General features: G+C 37.9%; 1 protein-coding gene across 3 annotated transcripts in view; it reads left to right on the top strand.

Annotated features, from left to right (window-relative positions):
* Positions 1–1,237: 1,237 nt before the first annotated feature.
* Positions 1,238–14,838, top strand: part of LOC111159923 (cyclin dependent kinase 8) — a 114,242-nt gene continuing 100,641 nt past the window's right edge. For all 3 annotated transcript variants that reach the window (XM_022522608.1, XM_022522607.1, XM_022522606.1), the window contains exon 1: positions 1,238–1,396. In XM_022522608.1, the coding sequence (XP_022378316.1) occupies positions 1,269–1,396 (128 nt within the window). In that variant the 5' untranslated portion in view covers positions 1,238–1,268. The remainder of the gene's footprint in view (positions 1,397–14,838) is intronic.

Below are 14,838 nucleotides of genomic sequence, written 5' to 3'. Positions count from 1 at the left end.
CGCAAAGAGAGAGAGAATCTTAAGCAGGCTCCACACCCAATGCAGAGCTCAACCTGGGGCTTGATCTCATGACCCTGAGATCATGACCTGAGCTGAAATCCAGAGCCTCACTTTCACTCATGTTTGTAATATGTGTCAATATGTTAGTGTCATTGTGCAGCCCTTATCAGATTGTGAACGACAAGAATACACCAAATAATATTCCGCGAGGTGTTTACAAACATACAGACTTTTTGATAATGATGATGCCCTTTCACATCTGGAGTTCGGCAGGGGAACAAAATGTGGTTCTAATGCAAACTAGCCTCCCTCGCACGTAAATTTCTCTGTTTAATTTTATGGCCCAAATAACACTCTAGCGATATTGCAATAAAATAAAAATTATTTTTCCTCCAAGCTATTGAAACTCAGCTCCCCTTGGACTACTGATCCCAGCATGCAACGCTCCCGTATTACCACTGTGTGGGGTGGAGTCATAGAAGGGGCGGCAACGGCGGTGGCCTGTGCATTCTGGGCATTGTAGTCTAGGGCCCTGGCCGGCGTCGGGACAGTCCACGTGGTGTGTCTGGCGGCAGCTTTGGGCAGTGGCTACCCTGCTTCTTGCACCGGGTCCTCGAGGTGCGGGCCCCGGCGAGACCCGACCGGAGCCGCGGACCAAGCTGCAGGGAAGCCCGGAGGCAACCCGAGCCTTCGCGACGTTTTTGCGACAGCCGTGGCCGTGTTCCACGAGTCCCCTCCCTCCCTCCTCTCTCTGAGGAGGTACCGGCTGTTGTGCGGCGCTGCCTTTCTGTTTGAGTGTATGGGAGAGAGAGTGAGTGAGTGAGTGTGAGCGTGTGTGTGAGAGGGTGAGGCGTGAGTGCGAGTGTAAGAGAAGGAGAGCCGGCCGCGGCCGCCCCGCCGCTCCCCGCAGCGGGAGCAGAACGCGCGGCAAGAGCGAGCAGGAGAGCCGGCGCCCCGGGAACCCGCGGGGACAAGGGCAGAGACGCCGCTCCCCACCCCCAGCCCTCGTCCCTCTGCTCTCCTTCGCCCGGGGGAACCTCCCCGTCCCCCCACGCTCTCGGCCGGCCTCTGCCCCGCCGTCCCCCTGGATGTCCCCGGCGCTCTCGCGGGGCCTCCTCCTGCTCTTGCCGCATCAGTCGGGCTGGTTCTTCGGCCGCCGGGTGTAGAGCGGGCGGGTTCCCGGGGGCTGCGGCTGCCGGTGCTTCCCCGGTCCCCACCCCTGCCCCCCGGCCCCCCGACCCAGCTCCCCGGCCCCGGAGGCTGTGACAATGGACTATGACTTTAAAGTGAAGCTGAGCAGCGAGCGGGAGCGGGTCGAGGACCTGTTTGAATACGAGGGCTGCAAAGTTGGCCGAGGCACTTATGGTCACGTCTACAAAGCCAAGAGGAAAGATGGGTGAGTGTTTGTGTCTTTGCGGGTGTCCGCGCTGGGCGGCGTTCCCGCAGGCCGAGGCAGGTAGCCGGGAGGGAGAGCGGGGTGCCGGCGTGCCGGTCTCCCACTTCCTCGACACCAGCATCTGGCCCTGCTAGCCAGGTTTGGGGAGGAAGTGGTGTACGAGGGATCCAAACCCACTCGAAATCCTGCGTGCTGCTGCTTCTGTGTTCTACTTTGGTGGCGAATAGGGAAAAGAAGCTTCTACTCCATGGGCTGTATACTTTTCAAGGGTTTCGGTTATAGGTTTTTAAAAAAAATTTGTAGTAAAACGTCAGTTTAAATGATTTTCGGGGGGGGGGGTTCGATTTATTATGGTAACCTTCTAGGAGATTTCCTCACGCCTCTGGAGTGACATCCATCAGTCTGGAAGGGAAGCTGTGATCCTTTCCCCTACCAGTTTGTAATTGATTTATTACCAAATTTGGATTTTATTTGGGGGAAAGAAAGAAGCAAGTAAATGTGATGCTGAAGAGTTCTTCGTAGTGATGATCTGTAACATAAATGCAGCAGTTGCTATTTAGATATCATTAACCTGTGAGTTTTTGATAGAACAATGGGGGTTTGGTGCAGGGTGGGTGGTGGGGAAAAAGGCAAGGGACAAATAGGGACTATTTTGTTCAGGCCTGTTCCCCCAAAATTTAGCAGTTGGCAATGAACTGTAAATAGCCTCTTTGCTTTAAATATTTTCCCCTAGAAATAACTTAATTAAGTCTATGACTGGTAATGCTCCCAATTTAGTTTCTTAAGCAGGCAAGTGAAGTGTTCATTTTTTCCTTTGTCAGTAGATGAATGTCGTGTAATATTGACAAAAGAGAAGGCAATTCTTAGTTGAGGGGAAAATACATTTTATTAACTCCTTGTTTTCCTCTTGTTAAAACGTATGTTGTCTCTGTTGCCTTTGACAGTATAGAAAATTGCTCGAAAGATAATGTCAGAGCTTATTATATAATCTTTAGATTTCAGTGTAAACAAAGTAGGTTTACTTGAATATCACTGTTAATTTGTTAGCTGCTGTTCAAGGTTTAAAATAATTGCTTTTTTTCCCCACATTAGGTAGGAGGGTATGTTCAGAACTATATTAGCACTGAAAAAATGAAACCATTCATAAAGCCGAAGTAAGTTGGGGGAGCCATATTTATAAATATTTTAATATTCTGGATACTGGAAAAAGAAGTGTATATTTTAATTCAACATTTTTCTTAGATTTAGTGAGATCTTTTTAAAATAAAAAGGGACTTTTAGAGGAAGATAGTGATTCTAATAAATTGGGTATGTGTATTTCAGTGTTAATATGCAGCAGTTAAAGCAGGACAGATATCTGTAAAAGCTACGGATTTGAAAACTTGATACTCTGTGTGCTGCAGATATTTAAAAGTACTTCTTAGTGGAATGGATAATCTGGTGACATTTAAGAAATCAGCGTCTGGAGATACCTACCGTTGACTCTGTTGTTTATACTTTTCATTGAAGAATTCCAGCATATTTTTAAAATGATCCTCATATAATATTTTTCCAAAAGCCTTAAACCATCTCCCTTTCCCCCAATATTATGTAATTTGGGGCATATTCAGAAAATCCCCAATCCCATGAGATTAGGCATAGTAGTATATTTGACTAGTGTGTCATCTGTTTTATAAAATTCTGGTGACTTGAAATTATTTTTAATCTCTGAGAGAAGCCAGTTCTATTTTCATAAATTACCAGTTTAAGCTAATAAAACATACATTTATTAATTTTGATTTTGTATTTTCTTTTAAAACTATGGTATTTTTTATTGGCAATTTACTTCTAACCACATTTTATATCTCATAAATCTTAGGTTTATTTTAGACCAAGAATAATTTTAGAAGAATTAAACAACTTAAAAATAGCCAAATGTATAGTATGTGAACATTTCTTAGTCATTTTTGATAGCTAAAAAGTAGCATTGCGTATTGGAAAAAATAACTTTATTTTTAATTCTTTAGGCTTGTTTTCTAGCAACCTTTAATGATTCTGTTTATAAGATGAACTTTAAAAAAATAAAAAAGGATCAAATGTCAAGAGAGTTTTAAAATTACTTAAGACAGTTTTTGTTTTCCAGAGGGAATATTTTTGGTTTGGCTTCTTATAACCTCACTCTGGTAAAATACAGCTTTGTATTTATGAGGTTCTTTTGATCTTATGTCAGTGAAATGTAATTTAATGCATTTTAGTCCTGGTAAAATAAAATTTGTAGCTGTTTAATCTTTTGTAAGAAGATGATGATGAAATAATTTGTTTCTAGTATTGATTTACTTTCAAATTAAATTATACATTCTGTAACTGAAATTACAGTTTACTCTAGGAACCCAGACAATAACACCTTCAAAGAGAATCCAGAGATTTACAATAAAATAGGTTTTGTTTAGACATATTTGACTATTAAAATTAACATATGTAAATGTTATATCCTTTCAGCAAGCATCACAGAACATGAATACATAGTAAAAGAATTTAAACCAGATGAGTTAGCTTCTTAAATTATTTTTAGGAAACAAAACAGCTCAAAAGGTTGTTGCTTTAACTTAATTAATATTGTCCTGCTAGTATCCTATACTTATGATAAACTCCGCATTATAGGGAATGTGGGGAAGGAGGAAATACTTTATTTGAGGCATGAATATATGTATCGATAAAGGTCTTTTTATAATTGTGTTAATTTCAGATTCTAATAGAGTTAAAACATAAGTGCACAATAAATCTTGGAAATAATTTGCTCTCACTGTCACCATAAATGAGATAGAGAGTGTCCTTTGTGTCTGAACACCAAGAGGGTACTCAGTAGGAAGCAAGGAGATTCATTTTCTTTCTGAGTCAATTGCATTTCCTTTCGCAGAATTTAGGCAGCCAAACTCATTTTGTCCAAAAAATGGAAAAGTGCAAGAAGACAGAAAACAATTTGTATTTTTAAATTCTAAACTCTCATTATAGGGAATGGACATATCTAGAATTTAAAAAGCAATTTGAGATAAGAGTTTGAGCTCTAAAAAAGAAAAGCAAAAGGAATTCTCTTGAACAGTGTTGTCAGTTTGCTACACTCTATGTTCAGAAGAACAGATAATATATAATTGGGATTGTGTGTATTTGTGTGAGAGAGAGTGAGAAATATAAAGAAAACTTTTGTTGGGGCACTTTTGTAGGCAACCCGCAGATTAGTAGGCAGTAATATTGATAATAACTAAATTATTGAATGAGAGCTAAGTTCTTGGCAAAGTCCTTTACGTTTATCATCTATTTAACCCTCATGAGTACCATATCAGGTCAGTTCTGTTTTTCAGTTTTACAGGTGAGGAAACTGTAAGAAAGTTTAAACTGTTAGAAAGGTTAAATTTGTCAGGTTATACAACTTATTAAATGTCAGAGCTGCAGTTAGGGGTTACAAAGAGGTCTCTTGCTCCAGAGCCCATGCGCTTAACCATTATGCTTTATATAATTAATATATTAAGGTAAATATAAACCTAGACATGGGGATTTGGTGTTTTAATGGGTCATTCAGAAAACATGAATACCTTATCATAGGACTAGGCTTTTCAATTAACTGGTACACTTTTTAAATATATTTCTGAACAGCCCTGGTTTTTTCCAGTGCCACGAGTGTGTATGTAGGTATGTGGGTGTATCTATACATACACACATACATTGTATGTGTACAAATATACACACACATACATATACATGTGTGGAGGGAGAACCTAACTCTAATAAGGCATGTTATGATAAGACAGTTCTTTTTTTTTTTTTTTAAAGATTTTATTTATTTATTTGACAGAGACAGAGATCACAAGGAGTCAGAGAAGCAGGCAGAGAGAGAGGGGGAAGCAGGCTCCCCGCTGAGCAGAGAGCCCGATGCGGGGCTCGATCCCAGGACCCTGAGATCACGACCTGAGCTGAAGGCAGAGGCTTTAACCCACTGAGCCACCCAGGTGCCCCAATAAGACAGTTCTTAATCTAGTGGGAAAAACTCTTGAATCCAAACTCAAGGTCAGTTTTCTAGTTGGGGAGACTAGAAAACTGACTTTGAGTTTGGATTCTGCCCCTGATTACCAGTATGACTTGCCTTTTGTAGCCCTTGGTTTACTTATTTATAAGAGTAGAGGATTTGAGTTGAAAATTTTAAGGTCTTTTTTAGTATTATGATTTCAAAAAGTAAAAATTATGAATATAAAATATAATACTTCTGCAAGATGAGGTAAACAGCCACTAAAATTTTACTTTAGACAGTGATACATTTTTTTTTTAAGATTTTATTTATTTATTTGACAGACAGAGATACAAGTAGGCAGAGAGGCAGGCAGAGAGAGAGAGGGGGAAGCAGGCACCTTGCTGAGCAGAGAGCCCGATGTGGGGTTCAATCCCAGGACCCTGAGATCATGACCTGAGCCGAAGGCAGAGGCTTTAACCCACTGAGCCACTCAGGCACCCACATTTTTATGTTTCTTAGTGTCACGTCTTAATGTGGGTTCTCGCCAACTGACTAAAAGAAGTTAGGTCGACTTCCAAAGACTTACCAGCTACTTTACCTGCCTTATACTGCTATAGCATTCCATCATCTTTATCTCTGCACATGTCGGGATTTACAGGCTAGTGCTTGCTTCCACTTCTGTGAACCATTCATTGGGTGGCTAGCACAAGGGACTCTTCTGATCTAGTCTGCATGGGAGCTTTAATTCAGTTTTAATTCCTTAATTATGATCAGAACTTGGTGGAACCTTTTGTTTCCCCTGAAGGAATCTAATAGTTTTTCTTCCAGATAGTACTGAATTCTGTATCCGTGTTCAATTTATTTTAAATATTTCTTTAGATGTCAGAAATGCCAGATACAAAATGTATACCCATTGTTGCGGATTTTGCATGCCCAATAAGGAGTATTCCTTATGACTTTTTAAAAATGTGATAGAAAGGGACTAGCAAAATATTTACTATGCACTTTATGTCTGCTTACTGTTGACTTTATCTGCCTTGGGTATTCAGTGCATTCACATCCACTGGTTGGAACCACTTTGAGGTTTCATGTTTAAATTCCATTTTGTTAGTAGCAAGACTGGCAAATTAATTAATCTGGAATTTGTTTATTTGATTTTTAGTGTTGCTCTTTCTTTGAACATTTGAAGAAATCCGTTCAGTCATTCATTAACCAATATTTATTGGACCCCTTTATATGCTGAGCACTGCCCAAAGTATTGGGAATACAAAGATGAGTAAAATATTCCATTATTTGAGGAGGAATCTACTGGGGAAACCAATGTAAATAAACTGCAGCAATGTAATAAGCACTATAATAATTAATACAAGGTGCGATTGGAACACAGAAATGGAAAGTCCCAACTGTTTACGGTTTTCAAGGAAAGCCTCTCAAAGATGGCAACATTTTGTTTGACTTTTAAAAGATGGGGAAGATCTCATCAGAAAGGGTGTTTTAAGATGACTGGGATAAAGAAGGGTGCTTTCTGATTGTCTGCTTACAGACCCCAGCAGATTTTGCGTGTTTGAATTTTTCTTCTCACACATTACCTCCCCACACCTTTTTGCCTTTGAGCTCCTGCTGTGTGTGTTGTATTAGGTACACACACTACAGATGGTCCATTGTACCCACCGGACATTATGACGTTTCTGTTACTTAACAGCAAACACCTTAATTCTCTATGTGGCCATTTTCCATCACAAGAATGTTGCTGAATCAGAGTATGGGCAGCCTCTGAAATTCAGCTGTCTGATTTAAGAGTGATCTCTCATAGGTAAAGCTCCCATGGCAAAACTCCATTTTGATTACAACTCTAGATAGCAGGTGATTTTATCTTGGTCTCACCTCCATGAGGAGTAGGGAGCCAGAATTTTCTATGCTGCAAGATGGTGGTGACAACAAATTGGAGGGGTAATTTCTGTTGTTGGAATCTGATGTATGAAGAGATGGGAGGGAGGTGGGGAGATGGCTTCCAGCAGGCTGGATTTCAGCTAGGAAAATAGAAATAATGACAGATTATGATAAATTACTGTAGGCATTTGCAAACTTACCTGCTTTTTCAAAAATTATTTCTTTTAGCAAATGTGGTCAGAATTATGATTTATAAACATTTGAAATATGACGCATACGTAAGTTGCAACTGTATGTACTAAATCAGTGTTGAGAAACAGATATTCTCCCTGTGGCTGGTGTCATCTTTCTTGTAGTGCCTTTTGTTGTTGAATCCAATCCTCATTGTCTATTCTTTTTTTTAATTCTTTTTCTGTTCTTAGCTGCTGCTAGAGAATGAAAATCCTACTGTCCTTTCTTCCTTCAGAACAATTTGTAAATCCTTTCCTTCACACCAGCTTAGGTAGGCCTTGGGTCATCTCTTTGTTACTTAGAAACTACTAAGATATTTTTTGTCTTTAGGTATCTCTTGTTACTTCAAGGAAGTTCTTGATGTTGTTACTAAAAAGTGACCTTCAGCTATTATTTTGATCTTGATGCTTGAAGACCCACTAGTGTCATGATTCTCAAGGTTCTTAAGTACAGTTGTTGTCAAAGTCACAAAACCATCCATTTGTAGTAAGCTGCCTTTACTGACGGAATTAATGTCATGTCCTTCAGATGTGTTATGGCAGGAAAAAAAGGTTGAGAACTGCTTTTTAAAATTGAGATATGTTAAAAAAAATAAATAAAATTGAGATATGTTACATACCATAACAGTCACCCTTTTACTTTTTTTTAAAGATTTTATTTATTTACTTGACAGAGAGAGTGAGAGAGAGAGCGGCAGGCAGAGGGAGAAAGAAGCAGGGTCCCCACAGAGCCAGGAATCCGACACAGGGCTCTATCCCAGGACTCTGGGATCATGACCTGATGACCCTTAATGACTGAGCCGCCCAGGTGCCCCACATTCACCCTTTTTAAAGTATACAATCCACTGCTTTTTAGTATGTTTTCAAGGCTATGCACGTATTTCCCCTATCTAATACCAGAACATTTTTATTACTCCAAAAAGAAACCCCCTATCAGTTAGCCATCACTGCACATCCTTGTCTTTCCAGCTTCTGGCAACCACTAATATACTTTTTCTATGGATTTGGCTATTGTGGACATTTCATATAAATGGAATTATACAGTGTGTGGCTTTATTTTGTTTTTTACTTAGCATAATGTCTTTAAGGTTCATCTGTGTTGTGCATGTATCAGTATTTCATTGCCTTTATGGTTGAATAATTTTGCATTGTATGGGTATAACACATTTTGTTTACTCATTCATCAGTTGGTGGACATTTGTGTTATTTCTACTTGTGCTGAAAATTTTTCCTCCCAACTGGAGTAGGTTCTAACATTTAGGTTCAGAAACCCTAACTGCTTTATCTTAACATACAACTCCAATAATTCCCTCTTCACTCATCACTCCACACAACATATTTAGTCCTTCATAGAGGTATTATGTAACTACTTCAGTGTATATGTGGTTAATGTTTATATGTCCTTTGGGTCTTTCTGGTGAATGTTTATGGGTTAGATATTATAGATTTCCTCTAGGGCAGTAATTGTGTTCCCCTCAGTTCCTGGCACTTTGCCAAATGTTGACAGGTATTGAATGCTTTTTTATATTTGGTGTACATGAAATTCATAGTTGAAAGTCTTCCTTTTAAGTTCGCTGAAATTAAAAACTTGAGCATATTATAGGACACTAAAAGAAGAGCATCTTATGAAAATACTCAGACAAGCAAAGTTTGAAACCAGGAACAGAATTGAAGAAAACCAAAAGCCAGAGGCAGGGCAAACTTTGTTAATCAGCTGAACCAAATATAAGTCCCAGGTATTTGAAAAATTGAACCACTACAAAGGATAAAGGTATATTCTGAAATATACCTTGTAAATCAGTTTAAGGGGGGATCAAACCTATATTTCTAAATTTAAGGAAAATATAATTAGTCTTGGGACCAGAGTTGACATTTTTGTTTAAATTCCATGGTTATTTGATATTTGAAGTTTACTTTTGTTGTATGAATACAAAATTATTTAGGCTACTACTACTCAAGGTAACTCAGTTACTCCTCTCCCTAGACAGTTCTTTAAAATCTATAGTTTTATTATAGCTCATGAATTGTAACAAATAATCATTCCAAGGAGAGGAATTCTTTACATCATGATGCAGGGCTCAGTCTGTGTGTTTCTAGACACCTGTATTTAGAGGCTGTCCAGAGAACTAAAAGGATTAAGAAAAACTAAAAACTGCCCATCAGTGATATTATATTTTATGTTAAACAAGTCATATTTCTGGGGAAAGCAGAGTTAAGTATTGAAAAAATGATTTTTATAAGGCTTCCGTTTTAAGGAAAGCCAATTGTGAAAATTTAAGTTCATATAGAATAAATTTATGTGGAGTTTTTTTTTTTTTCATTTTCTTTAAGTACATGAGCTCTCCTAGTGTATCACATGACTCAGTTTGCAAAAAATTCAGTTCATATGCAATTTTTAAAAAAATGTCAAGCTTATAATTTGTTTTCTAATGCTAACTTAACATTGAAGATTCTTTTAAATGTAAAATCAGATCATTCAGATATCTGACATTTCATTATAGTTTCTCTTAGCTGTCGTCGTTTGTTTTGTTTTCTTTTTGGTAAAATTTTTTAAAATGTTTTTAATTTATTTGGTGACTATTTGTTGAACATCTGTAATATGCCAGGTTCTGTGCCAGATATGGGTGATTCAGCAGTCAATAGGCCATGGTCTAAGTCCTTAGGGAACTTATAGACTTTTGAGGGATACAGACAAGTAAAAAGGTAATTAAGGCATAGTGGGATAGGGCTGAGATAGGGAAAAATATATAGGTTGCTATATGGGTACCTGATCTGCTCTGGGGGTTTAAGGATGATATTTCAGTTGCAACTTGAAAGATAATTAGAAGTTACACAAGTGATTGGGCAGTACATAAGCGTGAGTGAGTGTTGGGGAGTTACTGTGTAGGCTAGAGGGGTAGCATCTGGTTCTGGAAATTCTTTATAAAGGAAGGGCTTCTATTTCGTTGAAAAGGGAGTGTGGTAGGGGTTGTATGGTGTGTAATAAACAAATTTTAACTTAAATTATTTATTTGAATTGATCTCAGAAACTTTGTATCATGTTGTAGGTGGGAAGGCTAATGCTCTCTTCAGGACCCTTTGGAACCACCACTGAGTAGCATTTATAGAGATACGAAGGAAAGATAGTATAGTGAGGGAATTGAAAGGATTTCAGTGCCAGATCTTAGAGAGTAGTAACAGGTGAGGTGAGAAATATAAAAAATTAAGTTGGAGAAGTAAGTGGAGTCTTGGAAATCATGTCATGGACTTCGTACTTTATTCCGAAGACAATGAGGACGATTGGTAGGATTTTAAGCAGATAGTAACAAGTTCAGATTAATAATTTTTAAAAGATTGCTTGGCAACACATTCAGAATAACTACAGGGAACATGGGGTAAGGAGAATGTAACAGTATTCTAGGTGAGAGAGGCTGGAATTAGGAAATGACGGAGAGAATGGAACAATTGAAAGGACTTGTTAATTTCTTGGAAGTGAGAGAGGAGGAAAAGAAGAACCATGGATAAGGCTTAGGTTTCTGGTGTGAGCAGCAGGATATTGCCATTCACACAGATAGCCAAAACAGGAAGAGGGGCAAGTTTGAGTTTTATTGTATTGAATTTTGTGTACCTGTTAAACATCTAAGAAGAAATATTCATTAGGCAGATACATGAATCTAGTGCTTGAGAGAGAGAGATCTGGGTAGAGGTAAACTTGGGAGTTACCAGGTACTTGAAGCTTCGAGCGATCTTAAAATTGTCTAGGGAAAGTGTAGAATGAGAAGAGGTCCTAGGATAGAATGTAGAAAAAAATATGTCCACCCAGGCCAATAAGTTGAGTCCTGAGAAGGAAGAGAAAACTCAGGATCAGCCCCATCGTGCAACAGGATTTACGCAGTATATAGCTTATTGACTGTACACAACAACTTGGAGAAAAACCAGGACTTTGTAGGTAAAAGTATAACAACCAATTAGAGAGTGTTTTCAGGAGTGATAGGCGTACTGTATGTCACACAAAGGGAAGGGAGATGATGAAATGTTTGGGTTAAGTAATGTATGCTAAACAAAAGGAAAATTCAGTGAAAGATTTTTGGACCCTAGAGCTGAAATTATAAGTCACTTTGTAGGTTTTATCCAAAATGTTTTGTAGTACTTTTATGGGTAGCTTTATCATTCAAGGCCAAGCAATGAGAAACTTTACTTCCATCTTTGATTCCACATTGGCTGTATTATTGAAGCTAAACCTGTAGATACTAGCTTGCTTTTTCTTTATTTGTTCATTCATTCCATGCTATTCAAGGTCTTATTTTTTTTTTAAATAAAATAGCTTTTTTTTTCCCCTCTGATTATAAGAGTGATACAGGTTCATTGTAGAAAATTTGTAGTCCAGAAATGTATACAGAAACTAAAAGCCCTAAAGACAGTTACTATTTTCTTTATCATCTTCACAGATAATGCTGTGAATATAAGTAGAGATTAATGAAATCTAGTATGATCTTACTTTTTTTTCCTTCAAGAATATTATGCATTTTTCCCATCAGTAAATATAGCTATAATTAAGTTTTAATTATTGTGGGCATTACATATATATGAATATAAATACGTATCTAGTGAACCAGTTCTCTAGTGATAGAAAAAATTTAAGTAGTCTCCAAATTTTAACCATTACAGTTATCAAAGGACCTCTTAGAAAATATGTATGCAGTGCTCCAACTGTAGCATGTCCTTGAAGTGGAATTTCAGTGTCAGAAGTTATGTACTTTAAACAACTGTCTTTTTATTATCAAATAAGATTAGGATATGAAATTCATATATCCTCTTAATAAAAAATTCAGACAGTACATAAGGATAACTAGGAAAATCTAAGTCTTCCTCTTTAGAATAATCATTGTCAGCAGCTCCTCGTGTGTATACATAAGGAAGCAGTTATATGTATGGATAGATTTTAAAATTCATTGTAATACTTTATTCATTTTGAGCATACCACACATGCATATGAAAAAGAACATAAATCTACTGAGTATAAACTGAAGTGTTGTCAACCTGTCTCCTCCAGCCATTCAGGTCCTCTTCCCAGAGCTTTCCACTGATAGCTTTCTTGGGTATGCTTTCTGGTTTGTGGGAACAAGCATCTTTTGACTATGTTATTGTTTTTCACATGCAACTCTTATTTTTATGAAGTCACATTTATCATTCATTTCTTTAATGGCTGCTGGGTTATATGTCTGAATTAGAAAGGTCTGTATGTCATTATCTTTAAACACAAACTGTATGATAATGTGTATATAATTCTGTGCCTTGCTTTTTTCAGTTCATATGTTTTGGTGATCAGTATCTGTGCATATAACACAATTTATTTCATCAGCTCATCATCCTGTTTTATGGGTGTAATATAATATACTGATCCAGTTGAAGGGCATTTTGATTCCTTCACTTTTTCGTGCTCCTTAAAAGCACTGCAATAAGTGTCCTTTACATCTATCTTTGCACACGGCATTCTCTCAGGTGGGAGCAGAACTTCCCAGGGCCCCAAAATTCCCCACAGAGTTATTTGCTGATACCACTGGCAAAGAGTAAAGTTTTCCTGTAGCAAGAGAAGCTCCCTTGTTCTATTTACAGGGAGTTTTATCCCTGTTGGCTTTCAGTGGTCCTAGAAACTGGTCTTTATGCCCAAGAACAAGTTATTGTTAATAACCCTGGTACCTCACTGCAGGACTGGTGAAGTGCAGGTCAGTTTCTTAGGAATAAGTCCTAATAGGCCTGGATTAAGGCTCTTCTGTGGGTCAGTGTTATGTCCTATAAAAAGGTTGCACCAATTACACATCTCCACTCCAAAAACAAAACTTATCTGAAAGGAAGAAGTGGGAATAGATATAGTAATGATATGTTTGAATGAATCATGGGGGTAAATATATTGTAAAGTTGGAATTGTTTAGATTATTCTTTTGGAACTTTTGCTTTGAGTTTTCTTTCTCCACATAGTTCTTTGTATTTTAGATTACTTGTTGGGATAGAAAAAATTAAGAGCCATGTGGATGTTTAAAGTTATAGTCAATATTATGTTTACATCTTATGTTCATTTCATCAGATTTCTCTATTCCCACTTAATATTGCTGGTACACTTTGTTCCTATTACAAATAACTAATGCTCTAGATGTGTTCTACCTCCAGCTGCTTAACATATTGACTCTTACTTAGATGATTCCTTCTCTTTCCTATTGCTTGGCTTTGGTCATCCTTTCATTCTCTTGCCCAGCTTTGGTCTTCACCCATCTTTTACTGTCTCCCCGTTTTTGGCTTGCTTTTTATTTTTTATGTTATTTTTTTTACATTTAGTTTATTTTTGCGTAAATTCAGTTAATTAACATATAGTGTATTATTAGTTTCAGAGGTAGAGTTCGGTGATTTGTCAGTTGCATGTAACACCCAGTGCTCATTATATCACATGCCCTCCTTAATACCCATTACCCTGTTTACCCCATTCCCTCACTGCCCTCCCCTCCAGCAACCCTCAGTTTGTTTCTGATGGTTAAGAATCTCTGTGGTTTGTCTCCCTTTCTGATTACAGCTTGTTTTATTTTTCCCTGCCTTCCTCTGTGCTCCTCTGTTTTGTTTCTTAAATTCCACATATGAGTGAAATCACGCAACAGTTGTCTTTCTCTGATTGACTAATTTCACTTATCGCAATACCCTCCAGTTCCATCAGTATCGATGTAAATGGTTAACTATTCATCATCTGCTGACTAATAGTCCATTGTGTGTGTGTGTGTGTGTATACATATACATATATATGTGTGTATGTGTGTGTGTGTGTATATATATATATATATGCATACACCAAATCTTCTTTATCCATTTATCTATCAATGGACATGTGGACTTTTTCCATAGTTTGGCTGTTGTGGACATTGCTGCTGTAAACATTGGGGTGTAGGTGCCCCTTTGGATCACTACGTATCTTTTGGGTAAATAAATACCTAGTAGTGCAATTATTGGGTTGGAGGATAGCTCTGTTTTTAACTTTTTCAGGAACCTCCATACTGTTTTCCAGAGTGGCTGCACCAGCTTGCATTCCTACCAGCAGTGTAAGAGTGTTCCCCTTTCTCTATATCCCCACCAACATTTGTTTTTCCTGACTTGTTAATTTAACCATTCTGACTGGGGTGAGGTGGTTATCTCATTGTGGTTTTGATTTGTATTTCCCCGATGAAAAGTGATGTTGAACATTTTTTTGTGTCCTTGGCCATTTGTATGTCTTCTTTGGTGAAATGTCTGTTCATGTTTTCTGCCCATTTCTTGGCCAGATTATTTGTTCTTTGGGTATTGAGTTTGATAAGTTCTTTATAGATTTTGAATACTAGCCC

This window comes from Enhydra lutris, unplaced genomic scaffold (assembly GCF_002288905.1).
Source record: "Enhydra lutris kenyoni isolate GAN:26980312 unplaced genomic scaffold, ASM228890v2 scaffoldscaffold71, whole genome shotgun sequence".
Classification (NCBI taxonomy): domain Eukaryota; kingdom Metazoa; phylum Chordata; class Mammalia; order Carnivora; family Mustelidae; genus Enhydra; species Enhydra lutris.
This window is presented reverse-complemented; position numbering and strand designations above follow the sequence as displayed.